The sequence below is a fragment of the Choristoneura fumiferana genome, chromosome 5, assembly GCF_025370935.1.
Source record: "Choristoneura fumiferana chromosome 5, NRCan_CFum_1, whole genome shotgun sequence".
Lineage (NCBI taxonomy): Eukaryota > Metazoa > Arthropoda > Insecta > Lepidoptera > Tortricidae > Choristoneura > Choristoneura fumiferana.
In genome coordinates this window covers 13,507,686-13,521,518 of record NC_133476.1, presented here as the reverse complement: position 1 = coordinate 13,521,518, position 13,833 = coordinate 13,507,686, and the positions used below count along the sequence as shown (strand labels likewise).

The window sequence follows — 13,833 nt, the reverse complement described above, 5'->3', positions numbered from 1 at the left end:
TTGTTTGTTGAACGCGTAACATTTAAGATATCTTATCTGAAATGTAAATTTAGATCTGAATATAAACTGGATCATTCACACTATTATACTGTCACGAGCAATAACATGGTTGCACATTAAATTAATTGTGGCTTTGTGTATTCTGATGCCATGGTTAACCCTTACGATAGTGGAGTTTTATCATTGTTTTGAGTCTGAATAATGGATGGTTACTTATTATTTCACGTGAGTATAGGTACGTTCTTTGATAGTCATGTGCTTGTGACAGTTTTAATGTCATTAATATTACAAATGTTCTGTTTCCGTGTGTTTAAAGCTTAACCTCTTCACCGCCCCAGTCATCTAGTCGTGACAGCCAATAGAATGCCTCACACGCCACGGTCATCTATATATGACCAACATTCAACTCGAAATTAATCCTTCTGCAATGGAATTAAAAATCAAGTTGATTTGTCGCTGGTTTTTCTGTGGCGTACAGAGCACGTCATTTCGTTTGTTTTGTGGCGGTGGAGAGGTTAAATCATAAATTTACGTCTTGTTTGTCAAGGTACTGTGATATAAGGTCACGCTTTTATTGAGGGGGAACGGAACTGAGACATGCATATCGACAAATCGACATCAACAACATCTCGCCCTACTTTCCTTCTTATTTATTTAGAAATTAATAAATAATTTATTTAACCATAATTACTATTGTTTGTGTTACTCCTAGTGAATAATAACCAAGCACTTGTATTATTATAAAAAGGTAACAAAATGTATTTTCACGCATTAGTGATTAAAAGCAAATAAAACATTTGAATTTGAATTTGAACTTCTAATCCGATAGTGTGATTGGTTGATTCTGTATGGTTGCATTCCACTCAGACAAAGATTTTTTTTCGATGTTCTATGGACTTTGGCAGCTTAACAGTAGAGTTCCCCTTGTAACAGGAGTTTGTTATTGTTAGCAAGTGCGAACTCGGAGGCTGGTGTGCTGAGCTCGGAGCTCTCCGAAGAACGGCAGCGGTCGTCGGAGCTGCAGCAGCAGTTTGATTCTGTCAACGCCCGACTCAGCGCCACTGAAAGAAATTTGCAGCAGGTTGGTTTCTCCTGCCTTTACTAATCATAACGATTTGGTGTAAAGGTTTCTTTTAATGGACATGATATTCTACTCTACTGTAGTTTTCTAATTTTTAAGTAAGCATCTCACCTCATAGCTCAATCAGATATTTTGGTTGATACTGAAATTATTATATTTCGTGATATCGTCATCTGTTATGTAATTTTGCACGAATGAATCGATGATAATACCGGCATAACATAATTTAAAAGTCACGTGTTGATGTCATCGCAGAAGTCATATAACTCTTGAATGAGTAACGTACAGAGTAGTGTACAGGCGCAGAAAATATTTATAAGATAGGCCTTGACTTGAGTAAAGCGGATTTTCTGATAAAAGTGCGGTTAACAATATTAGATTATAGACCGTGTCTAGACGGCTAATGCGCAGTTTGTTTCGGCGTTATTAGCTGGCGTACCTTTCTTTTTTGTTTGCCTTCCATTACTGCGCCTATGGTGACAGCCGGAGTCGCTTTCCAAAATGCTCGAGAATTGCCTAACTGAGTTTATGTGCCGTGAAATAATTTTAATTTTAAATTTAAATAGCGATTGCCCGCCAATTCGCCTGGGTTCTGGAGTAGTGTAGTTTACTATTTGTAAAAAAAAATCTGTTCTATACTTCTAGTTATTACCCCAGACATACGAACGAACACACAACCAAACGAATTTAACCTCTCCACTTAAATATATAATAGTATGTAGTAACCGAATAGAAATTCGAGATTTTTGCAGAACGAACGAGTATTATAAATGAGGTCACATTTCAGGGCTATGAATAATTTTCGCGTCACCTTGTCCACAGATAACTGCGGAACACGAGCACACGCTGCGAATATTAGAAATAACAAAAGAAAACCAAAATGCTCTCGCGGCAGAATTGGCAGATGCAAAGGTAAGTTATTGCCAGTCATTTAGTCATTAATTTTACCCCATCCGTTGTACTTATCAGATGATAACAAATGCATTAACATTCATAATGCATTACAGGCCGGGTAATCTTTATTCTGTTTGATTGTTATCGAAGGACTTTTATTCCATGATATCACATTTATTTATTCGAGAAAGTTCTATTATGCATTTCATTCATGTTAAGTATTTAAATACACTTTCGCAGTGGCATATTCTTAAATTGTCAAGTATCGGTAGTGTTACCGGTCGTTTTTGCTGCTCAGTTACATGCCGCAAGTATGATATTAAGTCGTAGTGTGTGCGTTAATTGCTCATATTATTGAATTACCTTAGGTGTGTCCTAGATAAGAGACAATAGCACTCCACTACAAGTATGTTGCACTCAGGGAGCGGCCTTTCGTGTGGTTTTACGACGAACTGTATAACATTATGTAATTAAATTGTGATTTTGTATCGCTTTGTCTTACACATTAGTAGTCTAGTCATATATTTATTCAATAAATTAAATTAAAAATGCTTTATTGCAGACCAGTATCCATAGTTTGTTAGTAATAATACATAAGTCTTATTTTTAAGGCTTAGTATTGCGATTGGTTTTTTGGAATCTTTTCTTTTTTTTTATATTTCAGTTTGTATTTTCAATTTTGCTTAGTATTGCATTCTCTTCAACATATCAAATCAAAATAATCAATAAATAAACTAAGTCAAACAATTCTAATAAATTAATCATAATTAAATGTCAAAAGTTGCACAAAATAACCATAGTACAATCATAATTAAAGATAAAAACTTAAAAATGAAATTGATTTGCCTAGGTTTTGGCTTACCTACCTACTTAACATCAAATACCTATAACCGTATAATAATACTAATAGTTATAAAACGAATATAGGCGGATTTTGATTATTTTTATGAATCATTGAAGAACTTTATATTACATTAACCTCGTGCCTACATCCTTCCTTTGGGAAGGACATAAGAAATAATTATAATTGGACACTGACGGCCTTTGGAAAGTACATAGTGAAAAACTAGTAGGAAAAGCCGGAGATTTTTTCCCTTTATTTTTCCTGAACATCTCAGGGGCTGTTTCACCATCCATTGATTAGCGTTAACCGGCGGTTAAATGTGATGCCGTCTCCGTCTATTCGAACAAAACAAATAGAGACAGCATCACACCTAACCGCCAGTTAACACTAATCAATGGATGGTGAAACAGCCCCTTAATCTCTAAGCAATATAATTTGAAAATTTCAAAAAGATATTCCAAAAAAGTACCTTTGGTAGGCAGCAGGTTATTATCAAAAAACCCAACTCCGTATCTTGCCCATTTTTTATTAGCTTTCTTAATCATCATCATCAATCTCTAAGCCGTAGGATTCAACGATAGTCACCGATCGCTATAATTGTCTACTGGACAGTCCAATCTAACGAAATAACATTTTTTTTGCTAAAGTAAAAACTTAAAAATCAAAACAAAATGTTTAAAAGGTTATGTTTTCACCGTCATGTACGCGTAGGTGCATGTATGTTGAAAATGAAATTCGAGACTTGAGTCATTTTGCATGTCTCGGGATTTATTCTCTATGGAGCTATTTATTATTAGAATTTTAAATTAGACTAATTTAGTCTCGCGAGCTATAAGCCCTTTGAGTATTTTCAGCACTAATCTTTTAATCTTAAGTTTTTGGTAGGATGTTTCATTTGATTCCACGCGTTTGGTTCCCGCTGAACATGTTTGTACCAATCAGGAGCGGTACTGCGAGGTGGCTGCCCATTTGGCGGAGGCGCAGGAGCAGCTCCGCCAGCTGCGCAAGCGCAGCGAGCCGGCGCGCGGGCTCATGCCGACCGTGGCCGCCGCCGCGGGGCTGCTGCCCGCGAGCTTGCACCGCGAGATGCACTCCTCCATATACTCCGAGCTGAGTCTGGACTCCGGCATCGGGATCGGACTTGGCGATCGGGATCCGATGCAACAGTTAGTATAATCTATATAGCTTAGTAAGGATAATCCCTCCTCCTCCTCGAGTCGAAAAATCCTCGAGTGGCGACCACGAGCCGGAAAACGAAGCGTTGGCAGGCCTCCCACCAGTTGTACTGATGACATCGTGAGAGGTGCGGGAGCGGGAAAGTTGTGGATGCAAGTGGCGCGTTGTCATTCATTGTGGCGTTCTAAGGGGGAGGCCTTTGTTCAGCAGTGGACGTCTTCCGGCCGATGATGATGATGAGGATAATCTTTGACCTGCGGTTACAGGCCGTAGAAATCACTTACAGTTCAAGTTTTTGATTATAGTTCTTTGCGGTGTTAGTTTACTAGTTTCTTACTATTGCTGAATACGGTGTTTTAATTTACCAGATAAGCATAAGCAAATAAATGTATACGGCAATAATACACTAAAATAACCTTACCCGCGCCAGTCTCCAAGTTCTTTTAAAGCCAAACTCTTTATTAGACTATGCTTCAGTCAAACATGGACAGCATGCAGATGTTTCTGCAAATAAGCAAACATATCTCATTAATATCTAGTTGAAACAAACAGATTCGGCAAGGAAACTAAGAACATATTACCTTGTTGTATGTAGTTCATTGATTTAGTTTTTACTTTGCAGATGGCTATACCTATGTTCTGATCTTACTGGATCTAAGAGTGATTATTGACAAAAATATCTCTATGTTTGTATTACAGCTCGAGCATGGCGAAAGTGTTCGAGACAGTGCAGTGTGCGTCAAGATGGTCGGGCGCGTCGCTCGCTGGCTCGGATCAGCCCGACGTGCCGCTGCCTTCATATCCTAAGTTGAAACCACTGTCCACGGACTCATTCTTAGACGACACGTCTGATACAGACTCGGATGAACTCTATCCGTGAGTATACACTTTGCTTTAACATAGATAAAGAACATTTTTAAAACTAAAATCAAATATGTGTATAAAAGAAAGGACCTGAGGCCGTATTGCCTAACGTTTCTGACGCTCGCGATCGCAATCAAATGACAGTTTTTGTATGGGAAATATGTCATTTGATTGCGTTCGCGAGCGCCAGAAACGTTAGGCTACGGCCTCTGGTGTCTTGGACCCTTAATGCGAATCAACCCAAAAAAACAAAGGAATGCATTTTTGAATTAACTTTTTAGAGCTCCGTAGCCAAAAGGCAAAAAAACGGAACCCTTATGGATTCGTCATGTCTGTCGGTCTGTCTGTCTGTCCGCCCGTATGTCACAGCCACTTTTTCCGAAACAATAAGAATTATACTGTTGAAACTTGGTAAGTAGATGTATTCTCTATTTTCACACAAAAATAGAAAAAAAAAAACAATAAATTTTGGGGGTTCCCCATACTTAGAACTGAAACTCAACATTTTTTTTCATCACACCCATACGTGTGGGGTATCTATGGATAGGTCTTCAAAAATGATATTGAGGTTTCTAATATCATTTATTTCTCAATTGAATAGTTTGCGCGAGAGAAACTGCCAAAGTGGTAAAATGTGTGTCCCCCCTCTAACTTCTAAAATAAGAGAATGATAAAACTAAAAAAAATATATGATGTACATTACCATGCAAACTTCCACCCAAAAATTGGTTTGACCGAGATCTAGTTAGTCCATCCATCCATCCATCCCAGCAGATCTAGTTAGTAGTTATTTTTTAATACGTCATAAATCGTAAACCGCAATATACCTTTCATTCAATCAACTCAAATATAAAAATAAATTAATGCTCGGTGCGCGAGTCCGATTCGCACTTGCCCGGTTTTTTTTTAAATTATTATGATTACTGATTAGTTAGCTATCGGAGATTGTGGAGTGATCGTCGCATTAACTAACGCGTGCAGCCGTGCCATTGTTTTCATGGATTGGATTGGATCTTGTTTGATTTCTCGAAGCAAATATTTGATAAATGAATTCCGTTCTGATACTGTTGGTGTATTGTCTAATACTCGTATCATTACTCATTTCTTTCTGTGATACGGCGTAATATAGTGGTAGAAAGAGTTGGTGCACACAATAGCGTAAGCGCACGTGTTAGCCAATAAGTGTTCTGTTTGTTGTGTGGAAATATTTGTTTTGGAGGTGGGATAAACGCTGTAATATAATAACAGTAAACAATTATGAATGGTTTTTTGGAGTCTTTTTGTATTTTTTATTTCAACTCCAAATTTGTTACTTTTACGGGTATCCCGTGAAACCATATCGAAAATACAAACTGAGACATGGATGCACAGAAAAACCAGAAAAAGAGACCAGCACTGGGAATCGAACCCAGGTCCTCAGCAATCCGTGCTGCGTGCTATAACCCCTACACCACTGCTGGACAAACAGTAAACAAAGCAAAAGCACAAAAATAAGATTCGTAAAAAAATATAAGTACCTAGCTCGTATTTTAAAAATGTTTTGTGGTATTGTATAACAGCGTGCTCATTTCTTTATTTGATTTGGCATGTGCTGCCAAAATGTATATGTAAACGCAGTTGGCTCGAATCCTCTAACGCAAAATTAGGACGTGGTTAGTTTAGCAACAAATCTTCGGTGTCAACGTAAAAATTGGCAGTAATAGAAATTAAATAATAAGCATCTTTGTGACATGATATTTTGTGTTTTTTCTGCGCAAGTCTTTTTTAACACGTCACACTGAATTTTTGACTGCAAACAATGAGGGCTATCGTTTTTTGTCTCACTAGATGGCGCACTGTTGCGTGAGGTTTTTAAGTATGGCTTTCAAAGTTTGTTATTACGGGCGTGAAAACAAAGTTTAGATTAAAATCATGTTTAATACACCTTAAAACCGTACCATAAAAATATCGAGCATGCCACAGTGTTGCATAGTCCCCGTTTTGTTCGGAAAAAAGGAGGACAAAGGTTTCCGAAAGACAAAACTGTCTCAAAACACAGACATTCATTGCCCCGGAACGCATATTTGCCATAATTAATTTCAGATATTGCAAAATATTCACAAAATTATTCTAATTATAAATAAACCCGCGTAGCTCACCCAAAAACTATGAGATTTGACATTTCGGAGACCTCACGCTACACTAGCGCCTCTAGTGGCGAATTCATACGCGATAGCCCTCATTGGCACTTAATGGGCTGGCTACACGTAGGTGCTGGTTTTGATAACAAAGGTTCGGTAACAAAGCATAAGTAAATGGCCAATCTTAGAACTGAATTCGGGTCGAGGTAACCATGAGAATACGTGATGTTATTGTCGTATTTAGGCTTAACGTCAGCGTTATAATTGGATCGCGTAATAGTAGCATTCTATCAAAATTTATTAGATAACAATTAAAATAAGTTGACAATGAGTTCCCTTTACTGATAGGTATGATATGAATATCGGATTAGATCAAGGCAAATAGGCAAATCTGAGTAAAATGTAGAAGATACATCCCAAGCGAAATAACTTGGCACCTATATAGATCTCAATTCTTTCTCTCTCAATTCGGCGAAAACTACGACACATATTCTTAATATTGAACTTGGCTCTCAATTAACATTTATGTTTTTGATGGTAGTACAACCTACTGAATAAGTAAGCTATACTCTTGCTATACTGAACGGGTACGATTTGAAATCCTCACCTACGGCTCGGATTTATTGTATAGCGCGTTCGGTTTAATCCAGCGTGCGAGAGGGCGCGTGCCAAAAACGACCGTAAACGAGCAGAATAAATGCTATTCTTTAACCGCCCCATCGGCCTACGTTAGCTGACGCGGGTGCGGGTGTAGGTAAAGTCCGTCGCACACGACGCGTGCTGTTAGCGCTTCTCATACTATTTTTCAATAGTCGTCCACTCGCTCCGTGCCAACCGGGGTCAGCTAGGGTAGGCCCTAAGGCTCCATTCCCACCAGAGATGTGCGAGGAATGTGTTTTTCATGAAGCCATAGAAACGCTTCATTTACCTCGCCTCGCTCTGCTCAGCTGTTTCCACCAGAGATGTAGGTGCTGTGCGAGGATAGGTAAATGAATCATAGTGATGTTTGATATTTGTTACAGCGGCGGCACGGGCGAGGGCGTGCCGGGCGCGCCGGGCGCGGCCGAGCTGGCGGCGGCGCTGCGCCGGCTCACGCCGCAGGAGATTAACTCGCGCCGCGCCTCGCTCGCCGCATCGCACCTGCGGCATCGCCGCTCCACAGGTAACAACCGCTCTGTACTACCCACAGAACAATAAAGAGAAAAATGGTTCTGCCAAACTATGCCCTAACATCGAGTTTACTTTTTTAATCCCCAACGCAAATGGAGATTATTTCAACTAACTCACAAATTTCAGGGGTTTAGCAAGTCACTGAACAAATCTGGTGAAGTGAAAAAACAAGTTGCCTCGTTGTGGTTAATTTCGTCATTTCACTAAAAAGATTTAGAGATTTGACCGAATGACTGATTTTTTCTAGGCAATACTGATAAAATGGATTTGCCGTTTCAACATCCTGCGTGATTTGATCATGTCCTTTAGAGATTTGTTGAAATCTCTGCTTTGGCCATTTCCCTGCGACATCAGACTGATTAAAACGAGACGGGAGAGAGAAATTTATCATATTTTTGTGGGCTCTGATATTCAAAGGTTTTATTGCGTACAATTACCAACAGAGAGAGACCTAAGCGAGGAGAGTGCGGTGTGGGGCGCGGGCGCGGCCGGCGGCTTGGCGCGCTTCCGGACGCCGCACAAGCTGCAGATCGTCAAACCTATGGAGGGCTCGCTCACGCTGCACACGTGGGCACAACTCGCCAAGCCAAATATGTCAGGTAAAACTCGAGAATTATTATTTTCACTACTAACTAGCGTTTAACCGCGTAAACCAAAGGTGGGAGAGTCATAAGCCAATTCCGTCATGGGTCATATTTTAAGCATGTTACCTAGTATACATTACAAAACGTACCCGGGCGAAAACTCGGAAACCACCGTTTTCCCAGAGATAAGACCAAGCTAGATCGATTTTTCAACTAAAGTAAAGAGCTCCAGAAGAACTAAAGAACTCCAGAGCCCATTGATTTTTAGAATTGAACAAAACTGCATTCAAAGATCTTCAAATCAAAGTCCTAGATTTATAGTTAGCTGTCATTCTCCCACAGGCTTGCTGTCGGAACAAGAAGGCGTGGGCGTGCGCGGCGCGCGTACTGCGCAAGCGCTGGGGCTGCGCGTGTACCGACTGTCCGACGTTGAAGAGGACGACGACATGCTGCGGCTACCGCACTCTAGCCACGTCTATACCTTTACTAACAGGTCAGTCTACTATGCAATGGCGTGCATTGAGTAGGTGAAGTCTACCCTGGTGTGGGGGTAACCCTTATGAGGTTATTTCGTTGGGTCACATCGATGTATCGATCAACTTCATAGAAGTTAGTGGGAAGTATTTGCGTGTAGCGGATCGATTTAAGTTAAGTTGAGGTACGTATGGAGTTCGCTCCTATTGCGGTTGAAGATGGGAAATAAGTGGATACCTACACAGTTAACGGCAACGTATTAGGCTGCCTGTCCACTGGAGCGGAGCGAGACAGCGGAGCGGTTAGCGTGATAAAAATCCACCAATAGAATTGACATCTATCTAGCTCCGCGCATATGGACAGACACAGTCCGCAACTCCGCCTCAACCCCCTGCTCCACTTCGCTGCCTCGCTCCTTCCAGTGGACAGGCAGCTTTTTTTATTTAGCTCGTATTGTGTCCCATTCACTGCTGTGCAAAAGCTTCCCCTTTTCAACCGACTTTAAAAAAAGGAGGAGGTTCTCAATCCGACTGCCTTTGACCATCTTTTGCTCTCGGACAGGCATTCTTAATATAGTAAAATTATATCAATAGAAATGAGAAAATATAGCTTTTATTTTGCAGTACGGTGCTTCACCCGAACGACGGCAGCTTAGTGACGAGCACGCGCGCGAGCAGCGTGTGCAGCAGCGGCATGAGCAGCCTCAGCTCGAGCGTGCTGGGCTCCGCGTGGAGCTCGCGGCTCACGTCGCGCCGCTCCTCGCGCCGCTCCTCGGCCGCCGGCTCGCCCGAGCGCTCGCGCCGCGAATCGCTCGTCGAGCGCCGGTTCACGCCCACCGCCACGCCGGCTAATAGTCCGCTGCTGGGTTCGCCTGACGCTTCGCCGCCTGCCACCCCCCGTCCAGGTCAGTCGCCGTGCTGTTTATAAGGCAAAACGAGGACAAAACTAAAAAAATACAGCTCAAGCGTGCTGGGCTTTTATAGGGCAGAACCAGGACAAAGCTTTGAAAATCCTTAGATAAAAAAATATTATTTAATTTTTTCACTTTCATTTCATAAATAAATAAAAAATAAATATCAGGCGATACTTGAAACCAATTGACCTAGTCCCAAAGTAAGCTAAGCTTGTGTTATGGTGTGGGCAAAATGCAACGGATAAACATACTTATAAATTAATACCTACTTAAACACATATCAAACTCACATAACTTGAGAACAAACCTTCGTATTTTTATACAAATATCTGCCCCGACTGAGTATGTAATTCTGAGCAGCTCGACGTTCACAACACGTGTCTACGTGTCGTGGTTACTGCAGTCACCTATGGAAGCGGTCCTAATAGCCCAGCACCACACTAGCATCTGTTCTTCTGACTCTTGTTAGCTTGTATAATATTTTTTTGTTGTTGTTCAGGTGACGCCCCTCCGTCGCTTCACGCGTTGATCGCGAGCGGCACGTCAATACTGCGGCGGCGGTACCTGGCGTCCCCCGCGTCGGACGGGTCGCCGGCTCCGCTGGCGCTGCAGACGCCGGGCTCACTCTACATGGGGCTCGTCCACCGCAGCCCCATGGAGCAGCTCACGTGCCTCAAGCGCACGCTGCGCTCGCCGGCCGCGCCCGCGCCCGACCGCCCGCAGGAGTCCGTGCTTGGCGTGCCGGCGCACCCCGGCCAGGGCGCGCTGGACACCCCCGGCGCCGCGACCCCGACCGCCGCCCCCGGCGCGGCGCGGCGACCACGACCGCGCGCCCCCCGCCCCCGTACCGACCTTGGCACGGTTGGAGCGCCCCCCGCACCCGCGCCGTTACCGGAACGGAACTCCTCACCTCTCGGAACGCTCAGCACACTTCTGTTCGGAAGGAAAGGAGGACTCCTATAATAGTAACTTTGTGGTATAGTAGTAAGTCGTGTTGGTACTTTTCTAGCATCATCGCCACGATCGACTCGCGAGTTCGGTCGCGACGTCTTTTTTACGATTTATGCGCTCCCGCGTACCTTTTCTAGTTGATGATTATCTACACGCGATCGTAGCGATGTTTGTCTACTTGATAGATAATGTTTTACGTTTTGATATCTTATTACGTTATAGTTTTGAATAATATTCATTTTATTACATTTGACGTGTATTTTCGTAGCGAATTATTTATCTTTAGTGAGCGGCTCATGTGCATTTATGTAACTGTCCATGGGGATCGAGGTTGGAACGACTGCCCTGAATTATTTTTAGGTAGTCTGAATTGAGTTTGGATAACAGCATTTTTGTATATCTCTCTTACTCTCTATAAAGCATTCCTAAAATAGAGCTCAAGTGTTTGACACGCTAAGTGTTTAAAAGAGAGACTTGTCACGAGGACCAGGCGTGCACTTTAAATAATGTATAAACGGTTGAAAACTAAATTAGTATAAGGAGTCGAGAAAAATAAAACGATTGAAATTTAATTTACACTTTATTGTATTTTGGGTGTTAACAGATAACTCGATTTATTTGTAGTTCTTTCTTTGTTAACGCGTGATCCCGTATATTACAGTGTATTAATATTGTGGTTGTGTTATTTATTTCATAGCAATTGTGAGACTTAACAATCTAGGTTTACGTAGGTGCTTTGTCTGAATGTAGTTATTTGAAGTGGTATCACGCTTACGTTTATTATTTTTAGGGATAGCTTATAAATCATAATGTACCTATCATTGTAAATATGTAATCAAACTTCCATTTAAGTAGAAGAGTACAAATTATTTATGTTTTTAATTCAAAATCTAGCAATGTCATGATAATTACCTACTGGAAATTTAAGACTATGTTTAAAATTTCACCGCAAACTTTTTGAATGTAAATAAGTAAAAGTTATTTATTTTTCACAGTGATGACGAGCTGACGGCAACGTCAATTCATTTAGCTGCTTTAATTAAAGTTAATTAGTTAATAAAATTTGTTACTACTAACTTAGGGTCTGAGTAAAATAATGGTGCATGCCATAGCGTAAGTAGCATTCAATTCGTAACAATGGAGGTGAATCAGCAAAGTAATGAATGTAAATCAGTTGCAGAACTTAACAGCTGTCTTCATTTGCCGGATTAGTTAAATGAATAATCAGTGATTAAATTTTAGGTTCTGAAATTGGTGCTATATAGTTTAATGTTATTGATTTGTTTGTTTTCAAATCAAATGTGATTAGTTGGTATTTCGTGGAATTATAATAATTTTCTAGTAACCAAATTGGTATTGGTATTACGTTTTGTATGTTTGGCATTGTAACATCTGTAGCGAATTAGTTAACGTTGTAAGGCTGTGAGGCAAGCGAGTGCGAGAAGAATTTGAACGAGTCCCCGAATGCGAGAACTATGAGCCATAGGCACAAATCACTGTAGAGTAAGGGCAACTTCTTGAGATTTGACATCAGAAAATTATAATGATTGTATTATACCTAATTACAGGAATATAATTTATTCAAAGATATTAAACGCAGTTTGATTTTTTTTTCTGTATCATGCATGATTTATTGTTCAAGTTTGGAACTAAAGTTTAACGCATCCACTGCCACCGACGCACATATTCGTTTTCGGAACTTCGCCCATTGCCGCTGTCATAATTATTCATACATTTTGAACACACATGCGCGTCGGAGGCACCAGTGGAAGTTAGGTGGCAGTGAGTGCGCTAAGCGCCCTCACTCTGAGGCGAGGCCGCCCAGTAGTGAAGTGAGCGGTGATGAAATGAGACGTATATAATCGATGATTTCTTGTGATAATTTTAAGAACGCCCCTAAGACTGACCTTCATTCATCTGATCATCTGTTACCGAATAAAAAATATTCTATAACAAAAATAATGTTTCTCAACAAGTACGTCGCAAAATTATTGCTTAAAAATATGGTAATGACAGTAGTTTTTATTTTTCGAGCAGGACCTTGCCAAATAAATTAGATTCCAGTTGAGAGTATTACGCCTACAGAACATAAATCAGTTAGGTTGCCTACTTTTTGTCGTTTTCAGGAACACGAGACGCGTAATCAAAGAAGGTTAAGTAGGTAATACTGGAAATTGCGATTCGTGAACTATTTTTCGCAAATAATTAATAATCGCTAGATTTGACAAATAATACTCTTTATTGTGCGACAAGGGTGACATTTCCAGGAGGGTGCTTTTTTTTTCTATAAATACAACAAAAACCACGAAGTAAAGATACAATACAAATGCCAACATTCACGGTGAACTGTAAAAAGTGAAGTTTTGCAAGATGCGTTGGTCCCGTTTGTCGCTCTGTATAATAATAAGGATCCCACAATGTTTTACAATCTGCCCAGCGCAGCGGCAATACTTCGCGACAAAAACAGTGAATAACGCCATCTGGTGGTCAGTAGAAAAACTTAGGAACTTAAATTTGGTATCTCGACCACATCTCGACTTTCAGTAGGTATTATGTATAAAGTACTCTGTGATCTCGACACCCAACGGTTTGTAGGACAGTCGCAAGATGTCGCTAATAACCTGTTCTAAAGAAAACAGTTCATTATTAAATTCATTTATTAAATATATTTAAGTAAATAAATATCAATATCTCCGCATATTTTTCATTACACTATGGTAGGTAGTTGAATGTAATATTAATAGGATTTTAACTTCTGAAAA

At 40.6% G+C, this 13,833-nt stretch overlaps 1 protein-coding gene across 5 annotated transcripts in view; it reads left to right on the top strand.

Moving 5' to 3' along the window:
- The window catches only part of milt (trafficking kinesin-binding protein milt), a 46,483-nt gene extending 34,981 nt beyond the window's left edge, over positions 1–11,502 (top strand). For all 5 annotated transcript variants that reach the window (XM_074088031.1, XM_074088032.1, XM_074088030.1 and 2 more), the window contains 9 exons: positions 951–1,081; positions 1,904–1,993; positions 3,762–3,985; positions 4,695–4,871; positions 8,002–8,141; positions 8,593–8,748; positions 9,076–9,226; positions 9,831–10,111; positions 10,620–11,502. In XM_074088031.1, the coding sequence (XP_073944132.1) occupies positions 951–1,081; positions 1,904–1,993; positions 3,762–3,985; positions 4,695–4,871; positions 8,002–8,141; positions 8,593–8,748; positions 9,076–9,226; positions 9,831–10,111; positions 10,620–11,083 (1,814 nt within the window). In that variant the 3' untranslated portion in view covers positions 11,084–11,502. The remainder of the gene's footprint in view (positions 1–950; positions 1,082–1,903; positions 1,994–3,761; positions 3,986–4,694; positions 4,872–8,001; positions 8,142–8,592; positions 8,749–9,075; positions 9,227–9,830; positions 10,112–10,619) is intronic.
- Positions 11,503–13,833: the final 2,331 nt, after the last annotated feature.